The 23990-nt window shown below is 32.0% G+C and overlaps 3 protein-coding genes across 4 annotated transcripts in view; 2 read left to right on the top strand and 1 right to left on the bottom strand.

Annotated features, from left to right (window-relative positions):
• The window catches only part of LOC136271832 (uncharacterized), a 31609-nt gene that overhangs the window by 6000 nt on the left and 1619 nt on the right, over window positions 1-23990 (top strand). Inside the window, exons 3-8 of the mRNA XM_066072361.1 lie at window positions 189-420; window positions 518-637; window positions 907-976; window positions 9691-9746; window positions 9837-9899; window positions 13888-13971. Coding sequence (XP_065928433.1) covers window positions 189-420; window positions 518-637; window positions 907-976; window positions 9691-9746; window positions 9837-9899; window positions 13888-13971 — 625 coding nt within the window. The remainder of the gene's footprint in view (window positions 1-188; window positions 421-517; window positions 638-906; window positions 977-9690; window positions 9747-9836; window positions 9900-13887; window positions 13972-23990) is intronic.
• On the top strand, window positions 2010-5241 carry LOC136271550 (uncharacterized). 2 transcript variants are annotated; one of them, XM_066071781.1, is made up of 3 exons: window positions 2010-2296; window positions 2389-2888; window positions 4313-5241. In XM_066071781.1, exons 2-3 carry the CDS (start codon window positions 2757-2759, stop codon window positions 5096-5098), a joined length of 918 nt encoding a protein of 305 aa, XP_065927853.1. In that variant the 5' UTR covers window positions 2010-2296; window positions 2389-2756; the 3' UTR covers window positions 5099-5241. The 2 variants fall into 2 exon arrangements, with proteins under 2 accessions (XP_065927853.1, XP_065927852.1); XM_066071780.1 differs by having other exon boundaries at window positions 2010-2888.
• Window positions 2945-6372, bottom strand: LOC136271549 (uncharacterized). Its single transcript, XM_066071779.1, has 4 exons — window positions 6002-6372; window positions 5519-5658; window positions 5235-5344; window positions 2945-4021 (listed from the first exon to the last, which is right to left on the bottom strand). Exons 1-4 carry the CDS (start codon window positions 6197-6199, stop codon window positions 2952-2954), a joined length of 1518 nt encoding a protein of 505 aa, XP_065927851.1. The 5' UTR covers window positions 6200-6372; the 3' UTR covers window positions 2945-2951.

The raw sequence follows: 23990 nt of genomic DNA, 5'->3' as shown, positions 1-23990 counted from the left end.
TATCTATTGACCTACCGATCTATCTATCTATCTATCTATCTATCTATCTATCTATCTATCTATCTATCTATCTATCTATATATCTGTCTGTCTGTCTGTCTGTCTGTCTGCAAGACGTTGAGATTTTTATTTGTTATATTTTTGATATTTATTTTTTACAAATTACATTTACATTTTATTATATGTAGTGTTGCAGAAGTCAATTAAGTCTCTGCGAAGAGTATGTTGCTAACTTGATAGTCGTGCCTTCCTGTCCCAAATCTAAAGAAGAATGGGATAAAGCTGCAAGGGAAAAAAATTGCAGCAAAAGAGCAGCAGAACTAACTTGTGCTGCTTCTGAAAAATTTAAATATCACTGTGTCTTGAATGGATACAGAAATGCCTTGGTGGAAGTGTGTGCACCCGAACGATTAATTCTGGGTATTTTTTTTCGTTTCTCTTATAATTAAATTGCATTTGTATCTAGACATAAAATATTAATTATATACTTTCATCATATTGCAAATAATTTTAACAGGGCATTGTACAGAGTTCAATGTTATCGGAAGAGTGATACAGGATCACCGAAAAGCTCCATGCAAAAATGGAAGCTTTCCAAATTGTGACAAATTTTATTGGTCAACGGACGCCTATAAATGTAAATATGTAAATAGAATGTACAACTTAGTAAAAAATGTATTAGAAATAATTAATGAATATGGCCAGTGTCGAATTCTGCAATGTTTTTAACATAAAATTTATCAAAAGTATAATACATTTTTATAAGAAAAAAAAACCTGAAGTTAATTAGCACGGCAAACACGTTGATCAGTGTATGTTGAAAAAAATGTTTTTGTAAAAGATTTTGTAAGTCTGATGTTTCAGTGAACATATTTTAAGAATTTAGTATTGTTTTGAAATTTACAGATCCTGATTGTTACGACCTTATTCAACGCCCACACACACCAAGAAAAAAACCGACAGTAAACAATCACATGTAAGATTGCTAGTTTTTCTAGGAATTGTATTTAGTTTCATAATATTTTGACGAACTATCCTCACATGAAGAGGGTCAGTGGGCAATATCACCCCTTTATATTTACCCTGACGCTAAATGCCTGATTCTTTTATATCAATGAACAGAGGATATTGACATTTGTCAACAAAAATTCAAAAACTTATCAGTATATATCATAAATAAACAAGTATCAAAACTTGGTGCTATTCGATCTTCAGCAAACAATTGACGAAGCTAAACATTCTTTTCTGTTTGCATTCTCATTGTACATGGATATAACATATTTGTAACCCCTGTTTTCTTAAAATATATAATTTCATCTCTGATATACCTTTTTAAAGAGAAGTGCTTCATTATATATATATATATATATATATATATATATATATATATATATATATATATATATATATATATATATATATATATTATATAAATGAAAAAAATCACAACTCTGAAATAAACTCAACTGAATATATAATGCAATAAACATGACTAACGACACGAACAATAGACATTGTCAATTTTTTCAAAAGAAATAAATTACATGAGTAACAAACAAAATAAAAAAATCTAGAGCTACAAGAAAGTATAAAAAAAAAAGAACAGGTACATTATAAACAGTTTTAGTTTTTCATTCTTAAAGTGGGTGTTGACACTGCCGCCGATTGTTCTAAAGTAATCAGTCGACTGCCAACTTCACGCCTGATTAAGTTAATTAGCTAGTTATGCTATAAACGTGTTAGTATTATCATCATTCATTTTTATTTTTTTTGATAAAATTGAATCAAAAATTGAGAGGAACTAAAAACTGATAGAGGGAATTCGGACTAATATATTCATAAAAATTGTGAATGAAAACTGATTACTTTGTGTCTGTTTTGTGTCACTGCTATTCATAACTGTTTTTCATTTTTAAAAGAGTTATGCAATACACCGATCCATTTTGCATCGATAAGCTCCGCCCCCCTTAGTTACGTCATAGCGACGCTTTCGGGTCGGACATTCTAAAGTAAACATGGCGGGCGAAATAAACTTAACATCAATCCCTTCGGACATTTCTCTCGATTATTTCAAGAATACATCAATTTCCAAGAGAGCGAAAGAAAGAGGTTATAATTATTTCATGAATAGTTATGTACATGCGTTAAAATTGTACAAGTCCAGTGATGAATCAATAGATATCGCCGCCAAATGTTTTCGATCTATGCGTAAAAGTGAAGCTCCCCACAAAATAAACATGACAATTACGATCACAACTTCAAGTATCACAGAGAGTCATTGCTCATGCAAAGCTGGGTATGTACTTATATCGAAAGATTATGATGTTTATTTTAAAAAAAACCCATCGTAACATATTCCACATACGTGTTTAAAAATATTCTTTTCAGAGTAAGCGGTACTTGTTCCCATTCAATTGGTATGCTATACACTTTAATTCACTACAAAAATCTTGGCATGACTGAAGTTCCTTCAGCACTTGCCTGCACTAGTATGCCACAGCAGTGGCATAAACCACGGGGGTCCAAAATCAGCCCAGAACCACTTTCTGCAATGGTGTTTTCTAAACCTAAACAGACCCCAAGAAAAAAGAGGCCTATCCATAGCATTATGCCAAAGATGAGGTACTGACAAATTATTGTAAGGTTTTTATAATAAAGTCTTCATGAGACATGTTACGTTTGAATAATATAAATCTAAACTAGAATATATGAACTCACCGCATATAAATTAATTAAGAATACCAGAGATTGGTGCTATGGAGGTGAAAAAGCTAAAGACAGATTCCGCAGCTGTGGGAACACCACTATCCTACCTCCTTCAGGAGGAGGTTCAGCTGATTGATACAACACTAGGTGGTGTACAGATGGGGTCAATGCTTCCATATCAGGTATAAGACACAGAAATGTTTGCATGCATGTACTATATTAAATAAAAACAAGAACATTCATTTTCAAAACTTTACTAAAGTATCTTGGAAATTTGTCAACATCGCAGCTACAAACCAATGTGCATTAATACAATTAAACATGCTCACAGGAATTTTTCTTTTCAATAATTTAAAACACTTTATTTGATTGATGGCACGTTCAATGTGTATTCTATGAGTAGCTATTTTTCTGGTGAGGTTTACATCGCTTTCACTAAATGGCCTAGCACTAGATGCAAGGGGTGGAATATTCAACTGCAAATCTAAAAGTGCCAACTCTTTTTCAATTAGAAACCCTTTGTCAGCCATTAAGGCATCATTATTAGCAATAAACTCCATTTCTTTCAAATGTTTTAAATAATCATAAAAACCACATTGTTCAATGATATCATTGTCAGAAATACTTCCAGAAAATAAATCCGAAACAAATAAAATTGACCCTCTTGGGTCACAAACAACAAGAGCTTTTAATGTATTGGATGATTTGTAGTCTGAATAGCACTGACTTTGTTGTTTCAATGATGAAGGTTTTTCAGTTTTTAGCTCGGTACAGTCAAGAATAGCTAAACAGTTTGGAAAATCATGTTTGTAAGATTCTGGCATGATTCCTATGATTGTATTTCGATGGGGCCAATAACTTAAGGAACCTAATCTCAAATACATGTACTTCGCTACCCCATTAATTACTGTTGACACAGTTTGAACCTTAATATTGAATCTGAATGCTAAATCTTTCACATTTAAAGCATTTCTTAGTCTGCACAGGTACATAAACAACTGCTGTGACAAAGGAAACTTGTCAATATGTGTTTCTTTTCTTTTGTCTTCATAAATGATTGGATTTTCACAACTTGGAAAGAGAAACACAAGAAGCATGAGAAATCTACTATAACTTAATCCAGTGTAAAATTCAAACAAGTTTTTGATCTTTGACTTTGAAACTTCTTTAGCAGTGAAATTTGTATCTCTCTCTGTTTGGCAAGCAGCATCAGAAACTTTCCCTCTCTGTCTGATTTCCTGTCGCAACCTGTCATTTTCTTCCTCCAGTTTTCTAACTTGTGCAACCCATGAAAGCACATCCATAGATGAAAATACTGAAATAGTAAATAAAATAGTTCATTAATAAGTGTACTGTAATTAACATCAAAATAAATAAAATTATATGATCAGAAACAATACCGATAAAATTACATGCATACATAATTACATTACTTACTTACAAGAGTTTGCATACCGTTAAGTATATATGGTATATATAAATATGTAGTTAACTTTATTCTCACAGTTTTCTGTTATCAATAATTTTTGTAGTTACATGTACCATGTATTAGCCTATGTACATATTAAAGATGTTAATTATACTTATATTATCTGTAAATTTTCAGTTGAAAAACTACAAATCTTTTCCGACCATTGTACATGGGGCTTGTGGAAATACTACATTTCCTCTAGACACTGATGTGCCATTAATCAATTCTAAATTTCAACAACTCAATGAAGCTTTTAACATGACACAAGATGACGCCGAGAAGTTAGAAAGATTAACCGTGGATCAATCTGGAAATGCTTTGTGGTATGAGGAGAGGAAGAAACGTGTGACTGCTTCCCAGTTTGCAAGAATATGTAAAAGGAAAAAAGATATCACCGACACTTTTGTTTCTAGCATATTTGAAAGTAAAAATTTTACTACTGAAGCAACTTCCTACGGCAAATGTAATGAAAACATAGCTAAACAGAAATATATGGAAAAATTCCACAATGTACATATTCATGACTGTGGATTAGTAGTAAATCCAAGATTTTCATTTCTTGCTGCCTCGCCTGATGGTAAAGTTTGTATAGAAGGACAGACTGGGGTATTGGAAATAAAATGTCCCTTTTCAGCTAGAGATTTACTCATCGCAGAGGCAGTGAACTTACCAAAGTTTTGTCTTGAGATATTAGGAGACTCATATACATTGAAAAAGAATCATGATTATTATTTCCAAATTCAGGGACAATTAATGGTGACAGGTGTTTCTTTCTGCATATTTGTTGTGTACACAAGAAAAGATTTATTTGTGGAAAAAATAACCAAAAATGTTGACTTCATTACAGAAATGTTTGATAAGCTTGCTAATTTTTATCTTCAATACAGACCAAGAATATTGAACAATATTCCTGCTGCATAGTTTTAAGTCATCAAATGTTACTTTACAGCTATGAAATGAATTATTTCACAAATGAAAGTGTGTTACTGTGTTCAATTAATAAAAAGGAACCAGCTAAATCACAGAAGCAGAATCTGATATTGAAAAATATACATACATTCTTCTTCTGTTTGGCATGAGGAATCTATGACAGGATTTGAAGTTGTCTGTGTTGTTAAACAGCATTCCATTGCATGAGAGTCTGGTGAATCATCAGTACTGGTACTACTGAAAAAAAAAATTGATAAAAAACTTCATTATAAGACCGGTATAGAACATGTAGAATACAGAATACAGATGTAGAGAAAGTTATGCAATATATTATCTGACCAGAGACAAATATGTTCATCTTTAACCCAACACTTATCAGCTGATTATTGAAATGTTTCATTTGATGCAAACCTGGTCTTGCTGTTTAAATCATCTGATTCTGACTGTTGAGACAAGTATATGATCTTTCGCCTTGCTCTGTGCAGTTCACCAGTCTGGGCATCACAAGGATCTGGGTATTCATCTGAAGGGCCATCCAATGAAATGAAATGCTGAAACAGTGTAAAATAAAATAGTAATACAATCAGTATATTCTATGATATGTAATGCGCTCTGTCTGACTCTGTCACAGCACAAAGCTACAGGTTTAAAATTTTACTGCATTTGTTTTACAAGCATTCCGACATATAAACAAGTGTTAAAATCTAATTTGTTTATGCCAGTAGGGGCATTTTGGTATTTTAGAAGTCGGAACAAAAACGACGCCATTTTCAAGTTGTACATACGTGATGTAACGTTACTGGGTATAGTCAGTGTTCAACATGTTCAAAGGATATCGAATTACTGGATGAGAGGTTATTCTATAATTTGAAAATATAATGAACGTGTACTTACCTTAGAACACACATATGTATGCTTCGTAATTTTGTCAACGTTAAGCTGGGCATGTGGTCTTCGACAGCATGATATCCATCGTAAACATTTCTCCAAATCAGACTTTGGCTTCGGAAATGGGATGAATTTTGCCCCCATAAGTTTCTCTGGATACCTGCTATCCGATTTACATGTCCCATACGAACAGTGCTTCACCATTATATTTAACTCAATCGAAAAATAACACCCAGATTTACAGTTTCAATGCGTAAACAATCGCCATTTTCATGTAGCGATGTCCGACCAATGTCCGACCTTATACGCCGCATCAGATGACGTGATCTGATTGGTCAAACCCGACACACCCACAAATAAAATGGATCGGTGTATTATTTTCATGTTCACAAATAAGAAAATCTCAATCATAGCGTTAAATTTTTAGGGATTTTTCTTTAATTTAGAAAAGAAATATTCAATGGCCATTAATTCAAAAGTATGTCATTGACCTACTTTTTTGAAAGTGAAAAATAGCACTACCATGATAGGTATTTTACACACAATTGATGGATTTCATTACCATCAATGGAATATTTTTTCATTATGAGTAAACGTATACCTTAAGGCACATTCTCCACTAAATTTTTATTTTCATAAATTTAAATATCACAGAATAAACTTTTCACATTCATTTCGCGCTTTTTGTTTTAAAATTAATAGATACATCATTCTTTATATTGGTGCTAAAAAATGTCTGATACGCTACAGGGGGATAACCAATGCTGTGGTAAAACGTTTCGTGTTATCTCATTAATTTATCATTTCAATTTAAAGATCAACAAATGTATACATCATTTATGAGGGCTTAAATTTCTCATTTTCGTAATTAATAAAAAAGTCACTCAAATAAGAAATTTAAAACGAACTTTTAAACATTTATCTAAGTTTTTAAACGATGCTGATTAGATTACTGTATTCATTTTCAAAACGAAGCACTAGACATATAGGACACACAAAAATTGGACCAAATAAATACAGTATCACATTTATGCAATAATTAGGCAATTTTAATCGGTGAACTGGTAACGTGTCGGATTGAGTTATGGACTATTTTTAGTGATTAGATACATTGATATGTATGAAGTTGGAACAAAATTTACATGGTACCAACATTAACAATTTTTGTTATGGAAACCCCACATAATCTATTATACTCTAATGATTATTGATCGTTTTGGATGTAAATTTTAATTATGAAATGATTGCATGTATAAAACCTTATCAATAAATAATAAGGGAACTGTTTTGTTTTCTACATTCAAAGAACAAACCTATTTTGTTCACTGATGTCTGTGTTACAGTTCACTTTTTTATGTTTTATTATTCGTTTATCAAAACTTTGCATAATAAATATTTTTGTGTCATCTATGAGCTTGAACGTAGGGCTAGAATTGTTCGTGTTATTCATAACATATAAGAGCAGGTTTGTTAGATGTCTTATAGATGATTGAAAATATTACATGTATGTCGATTTATGAATAGAGAAAAGCTATAATTAAGTTTTATGCATATGCTAATCTTTAAAGGGGCATGGCCACTGTTTTTGGTCAAAAATCAATTTTCCTTTTTTAATTAATATTTAAAATGCTTCCGTATATCATTTTTAAAAGCAACCAACATTTGAGCGTCATTTGCTGAGCTATTAGTGAGTTACAAAGCTTACAATTTTTTCGATGTAAATTAAGCTTTTGTTTACATTTTAAATGATGAAGAAAAAAATTCAGGTTTAAACTTAAAATGAATTTATGTTCCTTTGTTATTAAGAGACAAGATGACTGCCCTAGGTTTTTGATGAAAATAGAAAAACATAACATAGTTGATGATGAACATTTGCCACTAATTCAAATAAAAAAAACTGTAAACATTGTAGGGGTCAGACGAGACTAGAAAACACCGCTGATACATTTTCGATATATTTTGCAACACATAATATAGAATTTGAAAAAGCATGGCCCTGATATGCCAATCATCGAAAAAGGATGGGGTATACCAAATATAAAAAAACGCCTACACAAAACATTTAAAGTAAAATGAACACCATGAGGTGGAAGAAAAGGGTGGATGGAGGGGCTTTGCCGAAGATTTTTCTAAACAGATTTGAGTGTGGCTCTAATTTACAAACTATGAAGCCACGTGAACTGAGAACCCACGCTGATTGGTCAAATTCCATCGAATTCTCATAATCGATTAAAAACTAAAACATTAACCCAACAACAAGCAAATACGCGATCTTTGGAGCTTTCTGATTGGTTAAAGTTTTTGCATAACGCAGGACTGTTTAATTTAGCAAATAACACCAAGACATAGCACCTGCTATTTTGTAACACTTGTCGTCAAAATATAAACCTAAGGAACTGATTATGTAGGCTTTCAACTAAAAAAAAGAATAAGAAGATAGCCAAATTACCTTGAAATAGGATTTTACTAGTATATTGAATTTAATATGTAAACAAAGACAGGACACGAGCCTTATTAACATGACAAAAAATTGTGAGTCTTGCTTATAACTCTACAACTGACTCTCAAATTAGAAATGAATTCCTAAAGCATTGTAAATGATAAAAACAGAAAAAAATAATTTGAAAAAAATCGTGACTTTGCCCCTTTAAGACTTCCCCAGATAATGAGGAAATATTATATTTCAGGGCTGCATTTTTACAAAATAGCTTACCACCACATTAATGAGTGTTTATCAATTATAACATAATCTTTCTTTTAATCTATCGACTGTTCAAAGGATTTGAAGAAAAAAAAAATATTTGTAAACTGAATAGTTTTATTAAATTTTAATCATTGAAGACCATGCCTAAAACTGAAGAGATTGACGACTTTGTCGCAATGGTTTTTTTTTTTTTTTGTAAAATGCAATCCTGATATTCTTTTGCGACTCTTAAAAGCGTGAAAATAACCAAACCCGAATGAACGTCCTGGCTATCGATAAGAATTGGAATAGCAGAAAAGTATATGTTTATCACGTATATGTCGTGTCTAAACTGTTGTAATGGTTCATGAATGAGAAAAGTTAAGGTGTGCAAAAAAATACTTAAACGTCATAAACTTTCATCTAAAATAGTTCCCTTTATGTGATTTGTGATCTAAATCATGTGATAGGCAATTACGTATCTATTGTAAATTTGTAATGCAAAACGTCAAATGTGCAGGTCTAAGTAAAAGGGATACTATTTAAAATTGTCGGACACGCTATTACAGGTGGCTGCTATAGTAATTTAAGAACAGCAACATTTTGTCAGTATGATACCATTAAGTAGTGCATCATACAAGTGAACAATTTAAAGTACCAGATATGTTACCTCACACTTTAAAATTGTCACTTACTCTACATAAATACCACTTTTATTCATGAAATTCAGCTGATGTGTTTACATTTAGAGTGTACCCATGTAGAATGATTTTAAACAATATAACATACGTACGGCCAATATTACTCAGATTCTCGATGTGGCTCCGGTCTCTTGTTTATAAAGCGGGCTTTGGTTATAGAATATTTATTTCTAAGATTATTTGTTCAATATTTTGAATGACAAGGTATGTATGACAATGTTTTGACTCTTTGATAGTCAAACATAAATTAGATAATCTGACTATGCAGTTTTTAAATATCATTAATCAGTTTCTTGTCTGTTGGATTTTAGATGGTTAATAATCGTTGCAGCAGTAGCTGTCGTAATACTCGTGTTGATACTATTCGGTAGGTAAAACATATAATGACCAGTTCATACGATACATACACTTTAAGATAAAAATGCAGGTTTATAAATGAAATTGCGTTTAATTTTAGTTTGCTTATGGAGGAAACATTCAAATGTACAAATGAGAGACAGACAGGGGCGAGGAAGCGTAGGTAAATATAACTGCTGCTATTTTTTGCAAATCTGAAAAGCCATATGAGCGTATGTTGCTGACATTTTGCTTCTTATGGCTTAGTTTGTTCATTGTATAACCTAGAGTGCAATAACTTCGATGAAGCATACGTTTTGGTGTCGCGTTACGCTAATTGGTGAGATGAGAAAAATCTACTTTCTGAGCAACATAGCATAATCAGTGTTTAAACAAATGCACTGGTGATTTTTTCAAGGTATGCCTAAAGAAACAACCGTACCAAAAAACATGACTGTATAGAGAAGTAAAACAATTGCGTCTTAAGCTTTTGCACCCAAATAAAAAAAAATACAAACTGAAATGATATCACAAGGCTTTACCAACATGTTATTTATAAAATAGTGTTTCGTTGTGCATGTACTATGCCTAAATAGTAGTCGGGGTTTGATACATAGTGCACGAGCCGGAGGCGAGTGCACTATGTATCAAACCCTGACTACTTATAATTTAGGCATAGTACATGCCCAACACTACACTATTGTTATTATTATGCCGACTGTTGAATATACTGACGTGCTTTGCTATAAGCTGTGACGTTTGAGTGTTGACTAGTCCCTAAAAAAAATCACTGGAAAAGCAAGCGTATGTTTTTTTTCTCAAAATAATCAATTGAATTTATTGTTTATTTAATTAACAAGTTGTTGTACAATAAAAAGTCAACAAAGGTTCATGTTCTTTTCAAGAAATGAGAGACGTTTGACCTTACCGAGAAAGCTCTAAATGTTTAGCAGACGAAATCTCATTGAATTTTTCTCTTGTACATTCTTTATCAAGCGTCATATAGAAAAGCGTTTTTTTTTCATGTTCTTTGAAAAATGTCCAATCAATTTGTTCAAAAGTTTATCAGAAACTTTAACTTTTTACTGTCAATAATGAAGTGTTTTTTGAAAGATTAATAATTGTATTTGCTTGACGTCAGTCGTATATATTTACGGTTTTTTTTAAAATATATAAATACCGTCAATTACGTTATCGGCTGATATAGCGTAGCAGTAACGTGTTAGGCTCAAGCTCGAACGATTTTAGCGTCGTGGGTTCGAAACCTGCTGTCGGCGCTTGTAAGAAAATATCGAAAACATTTGCCGTCTCTATTTCGGCATTGTATGCTTACGCTATATAAGTCATTTGTAAACTATGCGAAAATAGTAGTATTGAATATATAGCGACAAACTGACTGGAGGCATAAAAATAGTCTTTTCATGTGTTCGGAAACCTAGTTTAAGGACCCCCCCCCCCCCCCCCCCGAAAAAAAATCAAACAAACAAACTAAATTAATTTAAAATTAACAACAACAAACATTTTTTAAAAAATCCATTTTTTCCCGTTTGTGTTTATACGCTACAGCACATTGTATTTTAGAGAAAGAGTACAGTTTGCAAAAACTATTTTCTTCTTTTAAATATACATTATTGTATACTTTACTTTTTTGAGAATATGTTCGTTCAATGTTATGTTTTTTAACTCATCCCATCTCATCAAAGAATAAAAAGACAATGCGTACATTTAAAGATACCAGTGCATGGTGTGTTGCCCATAGTTTTTTTTGTCTTCTATAATTCTTATCTAAAGGGGCATTATAAACAACAATAATAGAAAAAAAAATTAGATAGGATCTCGTTACGAGTAACAAGTAGGTCTTCCGTCCAATTTTTAAACGATACGTTATATTTATAAATGAAATTTAAGAATTTCCCCTCATATCCCTTCCTTTCTGGTAATGTATACAGTTATCAATGTCCTTTATAATGCTTATAAAAGTTTTTTCCTTTTTCACATACAGCACATTAAAGATTAAATACGTGTAGTCTCCTAAACCCCCTTATAACGTCATAAATGGGTGTGGCAATGAGTTTTTCAAACTGATATTATAACGATAAACAACTTTGTTTCAATAATACATTACAAAATCTTGATCGTTTTTAAGGTAAGTGTAAAAGACTCTACGAGTGTCTTGGCCCCTTTTTCTTGAATTCATTCAAAAGGTCTCACGAATACATGTTTTTGTTTTTACACCTATCTAGATTTGTTGTTCATTTTTTAGATACAAATGATTGAATATTTTAAGGGCCAGTCCTCAAAATCCTTAATGGGAACATTCAATTGTGTTTTGATTAGTGTAATCGATTAGAATTATCAATACAGACATTTTATCTTCTACAATGCTTAACAAATTATGTCTACCTCTCTAGATATATTGCGTCAAAGTTTAAGTACTTTGGCGCCTAAAATTCCCTAATAACGTTATAAATGAGCATGGTATTGATTTTTTTGTGATAGTTAATGTTACGATCAATAACTTTGCTTCTATAAGGAATTAAAAATCTTTATCGTTTTTAAGTTATCTGTAATAGAGTTTACGAGTGTTTTTGCCCCTAAATAAAGGGGCCAGCCCCTTTTTCTTGATTTATTTGAAAAAGTCTTAAGAATACTAGGATTTCTGTTCTTACAGGCATCTAAAATTGTTGTTTTTTTTAGATACATAATGTGTCTCCTTCTCTAGATATATTGTTAAGGTTAAGTCCTTTGGCCCCTAAAAAATCCCCTTATTACGAAAAAAATGGGCTTGGCGATGATTTTTTGTGATATATATTGTTACGATCAACAACTTTGTCCATGAAAAAATCTTTATCGTTTTTAAGTTATTTGTAAAAAAGTTTACGAGGGTCTCGATCCCTAATTAAAGGGCCAGCCCCTTTGACTTGATTTCCCTGAAAGGGTCTTAAGAATACTAACATTTTTTTCTTACATCCATCTAAAATTGTTGTTCATTTTTAGGATACAAATGATTGAATATTTTAAGGGCCAGTACTCTAGATCCATAATGGGGGCAGGCATTCGTGTTTTGATTATTAGAATCCATTAGAATCATCAATGCAAACATTTTCTCTTGTATGACTGAACAAAATATGTCTACTTCTCCAGACATATTGCGTCTAAGTTCAAGTACTTTGGCCCCTAAAATCCCTAAGTACGAAATAAATGGGCGTGGCAATAATTTTTTTTGATATATTGTTACGATCAACAACTTTGCTTCTATAATGCATTACAAAATCTTTATCATTTTAAAGTTATTTGTAATAGAGTTTACGAGTGTCCTGGCTCCTAAATAAAGAGACTAGCCCCTTTTTCTTCATTTCGGTGGAAAGAACATTTGATTCTTTACCAATTTTGTAATACATTTTATTACAAAATATCAACTGATAAAAAGGTACAGATCAAAGCGTTCCCAATTTTTGTGCCTAGGCGAGCTCAAACAACATAATATTGCACAACTTTAAACTATAGACTGCCTATCCTAAAAAAATTTAAGTCATATCTCTGTTAGTTTCTGAGATCAGCTCTGCACAAAATATGTCGAAGAAATAGAAAATCCGCCGTAACTCGGTACCGGAAGTGACGCTTTCAATTTGGACGAATACATTCTGAGAAATCGCGTACACAAAATGTGTGAAAAAAAATAATAAGAAACAGTAGGAAAACAGTAAGGTTTTCGTTGCAAACGGAGGGCCTTAATAAATTTAGACCAAAATCGTGACCGTGCAGAAAATATTTATAATGGAAATCCGCTCCATTTAGTGATACAAAAATCACTGTTCAGGTCCTGCTAATTTTAAAAAACAACGTTTGAATTTATACTGGTTCAAAGTTCAGATTTTAAGGACTACAATATAAATCTTTGTTTTGTCGATTTACTAAATACATGTAACGCTAATAGGAAAAAAAGATTAAGTTTGGATCATCGTTTATAAAATCCAAATGAAAACACGTTTTACTCCTGATTAATATTTATTGAAGCAAAACAAATGGAGACCATCATTTTTAGATAATATGTTATTGATACATAGAAAAGGGTTTGTGAAGTGGACAGTATAAAATGTGTCCATTGATCTAAATATTTTTTTTCAGTTCAAGGAAATCAACATAATGTAATTATAAATTTACTGCTTTAGAAATTGCCTTTACACGAACGTCTGGTTCGAGCTTTACCAAGGATCAGATAGAATCTTCTACAAGTACAGGCTCTGCTGATTTCAGTAAGTATATTAATCTTTACTGAGAGAAAAACAAAGAAATGTTGTCTATAAAGTCATGTTTACAAGTCGGAAAAGATAGTACTAAAAAGATGCATGTTTTGATCATATGGAGTGACGTAAATAAGCCTTTGTGACTCCAAAACGTCATGATTGGCCTTCGGTCTAGACAAGTAAAACACCGACGCGCAATGCAGCAATTTGCTAGCAAAATAGATACTATGAAATGCAAATTAAATAAACAGCTTTGTCCCCTGACGCTAACATACTAATAATTAATTGTTGTCCTTAACCCCATTCAACATTTATATATCGTTTTACAGATCATTTTTATTTATTATGTTATTTATTCATTTATTTATTTGGTGGTTCCCCCAAAATTAAGAGAGTAAAAGATAGTGTAGAGTTTGTATTATTTATTTAAAAAAACTAAGATAAGGACTCACATATGCATGTTACATTGTATCACAAATAAAGAACATGAACAACTATTTCTTTTATTATTGTACAGAACACAAGAAGAACGTTGATAATTAAAGTTTTCCCTTCTACTTTAATTTGAGTTTTCGGATTCACTGTTTTATACTTATTTTTTTTTAAATTCAGGAAAACTATTTTGAAAATTCACCTTGAAATGTGTGGCCACCTTAAGCCTCAGTTACAGCTGGCCTTTAGTGTACGATCGTGTGTGTGCTACGGCTTTTGTCATTCGTGGCTCCCGTGGTTGATCGTAGGGACGTTTGACGTGGCAGTCGTAGGTGTCACTTACACTTTTTTAAGGAGACTGGTTGCCACTCGCAACATGCGATGCCCGTATCATCTATAAATTTGTTCTACGATTATCGTGCAAAAGACGAGCGTTTGCCTTTCGAACAGCATTAATTACATTCGCGTCGTAGGTCACTTGCAACTCGTCTTTTTGTGATCACGACAACTGCACAGACATTAGTTTTCACATTTTAAATAAGAATATATTTTTCTTTAGACATACACTGAAAGAATTCTTCCGTAAGTAAGTGAATACTGAAACGTCAAAAGAATAAGATTATCCTTCTCAGGTGGTTTCTGTGGGGATTAAACTAGCTAAACTGGACGTCAAAATGAAGAATATTATATTTAGAAAACATAATCATTTTCGTATTTGATTCCAAAAAAAAAATTGAATTTTTTCTGAAATCTACAAGAAATTCTGTGCGATAATCTTATTTCAGCGAATTAAGTATTAAATGATATTTTTCCTGGACCATTATATATCTTTGAAAGTTGTTACCTTTTTGTTAACACTTTGACGAAACCTACATGTACAACTGAAAGTAATAATCTTTTACATCGATATACTTTGTTTTTACAAATGTTGTTATAAAAAGAGTGACTCTTTTTGCACTTCATTCATTTTTAAAAATCAAAGTGTACAAATTAGTGTTCTGATTTTAATATCATTATGAAATACTTATAAAATCTGTTAATGGTCTAAGAAGTGGAAACCAAATGTTTGTAAAATGGAAAAAAGTACTCTGTTTACAAACGAAATTATCATAATCACGAAAGTTTCCAATAACAATTTTACTTATCTTATACTTTTATTAAAAACTGTGTGTCCAGTTTTCAAATTTGAGTTAAGTTCTATAACAACTTACTCTAGTAGGAAATGATTCAGCTTTGTCCTATTTGATAAAATCTTAGCACACTCTCAAGTCGAAGTGATTGGGAAATCTTTTGCCTTTTCTCTAAAATCCCTTTATTCTACATCAATATCTAGTCCCTTCGTCCTGTATTTTTTCTTTTCTTCCATCTTTTTTGTAAAAAAAGGACCTATTTGTTTGAATGGGTTTTGTTTTAAGAGGTGGCTTAGGATAACTAGATTATTTGATTTCATCTAATGAATGATAAAACTGTCCATTCTCTTATTCTTATTGGGAATTTTTCATAATCATTTTTATATATGTCTTGCTTATGGGCGGTTCGCACGCACCACAAGTAATTTGTGTAGGCATGACATATATATGACGCACGTCTACTGTGCGTTCAATGTATATGTTGGTGGTGAGGAACAAGTGAGATATTACGTTATTCGTGCAAGTCAAACATCGTACGGTTATCCTACGGGTCCCTTGAGTAAAACGCAACTGCAACGTACCCTTTTTGATCTACAAAAGATACTGGGGTAATTGTTGTGCATTTCAAACAGCCACGGTGCGGTTTACGGTAAGCATGCGTCCTTCAACATTGGTAAGATGTACGTGCGTGTCTCGCATGATTTTTATTTAAATCCGCTCGTAGACCACCCATAGAAGTACGTTTTACTTGTTAGAGGAATTTTAATTACCAACATGTTCTTTTTTCCGATTCATTTGTCCTTTTAAAAGATACGTGTTAAAAAAATCAACGAATGCCCTCAAAAGGTGACCATTCATATTTGTTTTCTCTTTATTCATATTAAGTTTATAATTTTAGCAAATTACGCCGTCTTAAATTAGCTTTAGCATTTATGATATCATAAAAGCACATTGCGTTGTTTTGGAACACACAATTCGAATAATGATATATTGAATCATAGTACTTAAATATAACATTGTAGTTATTAACAACTACATAAAATTTGCATAAAAACAAAAAGCCACGCAACGTCTTGCGCAGTCGAATCATCATCGGTGGCGATCATTGAGACATTATATTCTATTTTTAAATTAGTTATAATAATCAATGAATAAATAAACATGCTATATCATGCAATTACGAATAAAATATATTGTACTAAATAAGTAAGAATGTTATAAAAAGTGTTAAATTTTATGGAGTCCATATATAATTAGGTTATATTTAATTATAACAATTTTAATTTTTGTAGTCTACAAACGTGTATTTTAAAATCATATGAAAACGACATTACCCAAGTTCAGGAAACTGTTTGTAGTCAATCGAATGAAGATTTTCATTTGAGACATTCTAGAGTTTTCTCTACTTCATTAAAAAAAGAAATTGTTTTTTTAAATGATATGTTATGAATGTGTTATGTTATGAGTGTGATTTACCCTTAAAGATGATATAGGATTAGTGAATAAACAATTTAAAATATGATTTGAAAATAGCATTGGTACCAATGGACTAACTTAAGCTTAGATTAATTATAGCATTTAAACTGCAATTTTTTTTGAATTACATTAAAAAAAATTAAAAATATCAATTAAAGTTACATCTTTAAATTAAATTAAATTTTACATGAATATTTAAGTAAATACTTGTAAGTATCTAAATGATATATGTAAATTGTTTTACGATGCAACGTCTGCCGAGCGCGGCAGGAACTACACACATCTCGTAGCATTAATATTGTCAACTACATCCTATGGACTTGCTTTACCCTAAAACAAATATTTTACCTCCATATTGAATCGAAGTCATCAATTTGATTCTTATATCTTATTAACCTGTCATATGCTATAATTACAAACCATTTTTTTTCATATAGTAAACGTGCCCGAAATGTAAATCAAAGTACTGAAAGTACTGTTAGACGGTGGCGCCGTTTCAAAGTGGCATATTACATGTATGTAAATTATTGTTGTCGAAAATCCACAGCCAGCGTCTCATACATGTACTAGCACAACTGGTCGTGAGTTACTTACATGGATAATTCTGTGGAAATCGTAGTTGTGTTCACAATCCACACTTTACAAATGTTGTGTCTCTTTATCGTCATCTTTTGGGGATAATCCATAGATTTATCACAGTAGCCTTTGTAGTATAAAAGTTTGTATCTATATGTTTGTATGTATATCAGTTGATATTAAAACTCCGTTTTCGGTAATACATGTACTACACAAATGTATTTTGATTGCCCCAGAATGAATCATTAAATATGTGGGTTGCCACCACATATTGAATGAATAAATCAAATCCAAAGCGATTTTATCACAGTACGCCAAACTATTTCATTGTATAAAGAAGGGGAATTTTGTTTTTTCCCTTTTGACCTTTGGGTCTTTGACTTTTGAAAAGTGTTGATTGAACTTTTGTGCTTTAAAGATATTGTAGATTTCTCAAAGTAACGAGAACAAATAAAACTTTAGTATGATAAAATACTTATCAGGTTTTTACTAACTATTTGGGCATACATGTAGTACGGTTATTGTCCCTCTCGAGAGCATTTTCCCTCAATTTCTTCACGGGGAAAAAGTTGCATCATCACACTTGTCTGTGGACTATCACACTTGCTTTTGTCTTCATAGTAAGTTATACATTTAGATGTACAGAAAACGGAATGGTTTGCAAGAACCTGTTTGATAAAACTGGTATTGCTTTTGGAATGCACGTCATCATGAAACAGAAGAGTAAATCAATATTCTATCTTCGACTGTAGTGGATTATTTCCATTTGCTCACAACGAAAGTGAATAAAAATTTGAGAAAAAAATATCATACAATATTCAGTCGCGGCAGTTTCATTAATCAACGTTTTAAAGTACATTTGTCTAATTGTATTTAGCTATAAATTTATTCAAATCATTTGATTGAATTTGGGAAAGTCACATGTATATCTTATCGCTTCTCAGTACACTTTAACACGCATAATTTACTTGCAACATTAAACTTTTCTAGTAAACTTACAAGAAATATAGATTAATTATTCAAAATTAGTTTTTAAAAACACCAAACAAATAAAATTCAAGTTAAACGCATGTTTTTCTGACCGTACAGCTGTGTATATAAATTTCATTTTATTCTTTGCATGTACTTTAGTCTATACAATAGATCTACGGTCCGCAAATCCCGGCAATATTTCCGGAAAGCTATTGTTCTGAAGCTCAGTAGAATACTACAGTCATCTATGAAGCACATTTTTTACCTTCATGTTTCATTATTTATCGCAAATATAGCATGGATGTATACGCTACGGCCGATGTAGCATTTCGTTGAGTGATGACACTTATTTCGATTGCGAGTCGCAACAAACTGGCGCATTTATATAGGCCCGCCTATTTGTAAATGGAAACAAATGTCGAAGAAAGCTCATATAAAATAGAGTTGTACTCGCGAGTTAAAAATTATTTGAGAACAAAAGGGGTGATATTTACGTACATGTGTAAATAATGTTATCTGTTTGCGAAAAAATCCCCCAAAACCAAAGAAAAGGTTCTCTAATAGCAGAGACGGGTGCATATGGATTAAAGTCGCAGATTGTACTTCGCTCATCAAATTGCGTTATTTCAGTTTAGTGTGAAAAATTCGTCAGAAACTGTTAATTGAACAAAATTATTATATCTTACATTACTGTTCACAATGTACCATAAATGTATATGGAATATTGCATGAGTTTAACCGATTGTCTTTTCTCACAAAAAAAGCTAGCGTTTGCTGCAAATTAGACATACACGAGCTGATACGCCGTGAAATCCATAAGACGTTTTACAGCATGTCTATAAGTCTTTAATCCCTTATATGCTTACAAAAAATCTGAACTGAAAATCTTTGAAACATCGTAAAATGTTGTTTGTTTATACATGTACATGTAAAATGGCGACTTGATTTGCACGTGAATTTTACAATCCGAAGTCGATCGATTAGCGTGTATGAGAGAAAGTCAGCAGCAAGTAAAGCGTCAACATCAGTAGTAAATATTGTCTGATGAATATTGAGGTGCCTGTAATAATATTAATGTTCCTACAGACTGAGTGGGTTACAAAATTAGGTAAATCACAGGATAGTCCAAAATTAAACACATTTGTATCGTAAATTTCAAGTTTTTTGTTTGTTAAAAAAAACACATGAACACTTGTAGAAGAAAGTGTGCCATTGATCGGTTGAAGTTCAATAAAATGTAATTTATCTAATATTCATTATCAATATCTGTTGTGAATTCTTTAGAATAAGCTACAAAAAAATAAATATTCTTCCTCAACTAAAATTAATGCGTTGAAAATGAATGAATTTATCGATGAAGCATACTTGCTGAAATATGAAATGGCAAACCTTTTTAAATTGTGTGTGTTTCTGACAATTGTTTACATCATAAAAAAAACAAGAAGCGATTATTGTGAGATGTCTTAGCCAATTATCGCAGTGATATAGTTTATGCAGTCCTGATACAGAGTTTAACGTCACAACTGGCAGTTGGTGCATAAATTATCGATACCGCGTAAGCAGACAGGGTAACGGCTCATTTGAAATAAAACACAATTTCATTAATTATTTAAATATATGTACAAAATGATTACCAGCTATAATGCTTAGAATATCTGATAAGATTAAAATTATTTATCTTACTGAAATCGACACATAGATAAAACATTGCGTGTAACACTGCATACCTAACAGAGTTATCGTTCGTTATCCGCTAGGGTCCCCATGAGAAATACTCTTCTGATCAGGACCGTAGCAGTAGACCGTGGCTATTTATAGCCACCGTCTAAAAAGTACTATTATATTTTTGATTAATACAAAGTTTGTTGTTGTGTAGCATATTTATACCTGTATTATCGGTCCTTTAATTACCATTGAAAAAGATGTTCACAATAAAACTTGAAAACAATAACATTATACTACACTATATTAATTTTAAATCTGCGCAATGAAATAAAAAAAAGTGAGGAGAGAGAACTTTTAGTACAAATCTCTCATTTCTCCTTGAATGCATAATAATTACATTATACATGCATATTCATTACAAATGATTTAAATTTTAAATTCACGTTTCGTTTAAAGGCTGATTATGAGACCTGTAATTCAGCAAAATGTACCGAGCTGCTTTTGGCAGTCCCCGACGGACAAAATAAGTTTTTTTATCATTCATTCGAAAAAGCGATTTTATTAATTTCGTATACCGATTCACAAGTACTACAATAGAATTTAATATTGAATTGATGTATCTTAATGTATATAGCTAGGATATGTGGGGGTTTTTTTTATTCTTCTATGATTTATCTTTCTGTAAAACGCAATGTTCTTCCTGGTAATGACCAGGCGTGAAGTTGACAGTCGATTGATTTCTACAGAGCGATAGGATGCATTGACTACAATTACCCTACATTTATAATCAATAGTGCTTTAAATGTAGTTATTATTTTTAATTAATTAAGAAGTGTAGGTTGTAGTGCTATTTTTGTTAACCTTGATTTTAACCAAGAAGTTTTATTACTTGTGCCATGAGAAAGGGGCTGGTTTCTCTCTCTCTCTCTCTCTCTCTCTCTCTCTCTCTCTCTCTCTCTCTTTCTCTCTCTCTCTCTCTCAACCCACACACAAATATATATATATATATATATATATATATATATATATATATATATATATATATTTATCTCATACGTGTGGTGTATATTAACCTTTGCTATATCAAACGGGTGATGCTATATCAAATGCTTCCGGTCCGAACTATTTTTGACATAGTCCCTCGCTTGAACGCTTCAGTTACCTATATGTGTTTACGAAGATTTGCTAGTACTTTCAACATAACTATATCTACTACAAAAATTGATATAAAAGGGATTTTGTCAAAGATTTAAAATACAAATATGAAGGAAAACACATAACTGCGTCGCATAGGCGTCGGAACCGGGAGGGGGGGGGGGGGTATTGTGAAGGCGGGGGGGGGGGGGGGGGGGGGGTTATACATAACCGTAACCACAATTATTTTAAAAGTTATACATTACCGGAACCACAGATTTTTGATGAATTTAGCCCCCTTCAAACTTTCAATTTGCTTTGTGATGTTTATAAAACTGCAAATTACGTTAACTATCAAGGAGTTCATCCTGACGACGCGATGAAAACAGAGCGCTCTGGTTGTGTTTATATACAAGAACTTACCGAAATAATGTTTCATAAGACGTTTATTCCACCACCAGTAAGCATCTTTATTCACTATTCACCTCGGGATATATATAAGGGATGTCAACGAGTACTTGACAATCTCGGGGCCTTGGGCAACAGTTTGCGAGCCGGTCCGAAAGATCAACTGTTGCCCTCTACCCTAGTCAACAACTGCTCTGTTATTCCCCTTCTAATCAATAACAGTCGATTTTAACAGTTCCAATCGAACAGTTCCAGTTCAACAGTACAAATGCTGGACTTTTTTCGGAGAAAGTTATATACATGTAGTAACTCTTTTACAGGAGTATGACAAATAAATATATATAAATCAGAAAAGAAAAAGAAAATGCATAGTTCCAAAGTTTGTATTTCACATGCGCTTTCTGAATTTAAATATCCACTTTCAGGTGAACTTATTACATAAATGAATTTCATATTTTACACGTATGTTTACCTGAAGATGGATGTTTAAATCTAGAAAGAGCTTGTGGAATAGAAACTTTGGAAATGTGTATTTTCTTTTTAGATTATTTTCCAATAAAATAGCAGAAACTAGTACAGCATTTACAAATTTTAGAATAGAAAATATCAAAATTAAAATTCGATAAGATGACACACGTTCCGACAGTTATGTACAAATGAATTATATGTAACGTACGGAAGCGTATCGGGGCCAACACTTTCTGCGTTTTAACTTACATGTTTTTTTTTATTGAAATGTCAACATATAAAGCATTGTGTCCTTTTTTATGCAAATGTATTACTGTGGAAGCACAGTTTTCGTTGTTTCAAAATTTCGATGTTTTTAAACCAAACGCAATTTCGTTTACTTGCATAAGCGTTGCATTTTGTCAATTTTATGATTTGATGCGAGTCTTTTCCCCACGCGAACAAAGAAAAAAGACTCATATCAAATCACAGTAATGAGAAAATGCAACGCTTATGCAATTACAATGTAGTTAATGCATTATATCATTTGATAGGAGATTGGGTTATCATCCAATAATATTGCTTCAAGATCGTATAATATCAATTTGAAGACAGATGGTTGAGACAAGCCTTGTCGATTGGAGACTGTTGTAACAACGTGATTTTTTTTTTACTTTATTATCATAAAGCTCAATACTATTACTCATAATGTGTTTGGATTTAACAAGGCCGAGTACAGAACGAGTACGCACGCTTTCGCGCAGCGTTTCATTTGTATTGTGACGTCATTTTTTTTTGCTTTGTTGACGCCATGGCGTGATTGTTTCAACTGCAGATATTCAGCGAAATTTGTTGAAAATAGCTCGTTTGATGCGTAAAATTGATATTATATTGTGGAATAAACATACATGTCTCGAAGTATAAGCTATATTTGGGCTCAGGTCGAAATCGTAAAGAGGGTTCAGCAAGCCTAGTCCTCTGTCACGTTTTCTTAACCTGCCTAAATATAGCTTAATTCATATATTTCAAGACAGTAACCATGTATTTTATATAAATGACCCTTAATATGTGATGTTATATATTTATTTATTACTTAAATATGTCTGAATGTTTTAATAATACAATATAGATCCACATTTCCGCCTTTTTCAAATATAAAATAGCCATAATCTGACAAATCTGGGAAATTGGGCATACAAAAACAACTTTGATAAAACCCCTGGAACAAACCAGGAGGTAAAAGGTTTTTTTTATTTGACCATTTGATGCCTTTTAGCAATAACTTTAATATGTAGAACAGAAAAAGAAATCCTTAGGGCAGAAGTTTTTAAAAAATGTAAACAATGTGCAAAATTGATACATTTCAAGCAAAATCCCATAGGGTCCTATGTTAAAAATTATCAAACTTTGAGATGACCCCTTAAACAAACGGTGTGGTAAATGTCTTATTTTTCTATCTTAAAATAATAAATATATCAGTAGAAATTCATGTAAAAAATTTCATTCAAAAATCTAAGACAGAACAAATTAGACCCGGCCTCATTAAATTCATGAATAATTGAATAAGAAAAATTCATAAAAATTGAGCATACACGATTTACAATGATTCCGCAAACGTCAGTCTACATGTGTTTCCTAGAGCTAGATTCAGAGTGAGGTTACGTATCATTAGAACTTCAACCCCTGCGAAATTCATTCGATAACAATATTTTTGCAATATCTTCCCAAAACTGAAAACATGATTATGTCGATATACCTATAATATATACATTTCCATTGTTCTACGTC

This window comes from Magallana gigas, chromosome 9, assembly GCF_963853765.1.
Source record: "Magallana gigas chromosome 9, xbMagGiga1.1, whole genome shotgun sequence".
Taxonomy (NCBI): domain Eukaryota; kingdom Metazoa; phylum Mollusca; class Bivalvia; order Ostreida; family Ostreidae; genus Magallana; species Magallana gigas.
The sequence above is the reverse complement of the archived record's forward strand: the minus strand, read 5'-3'. Positions and strand labels throughout refer to the sequence as shown.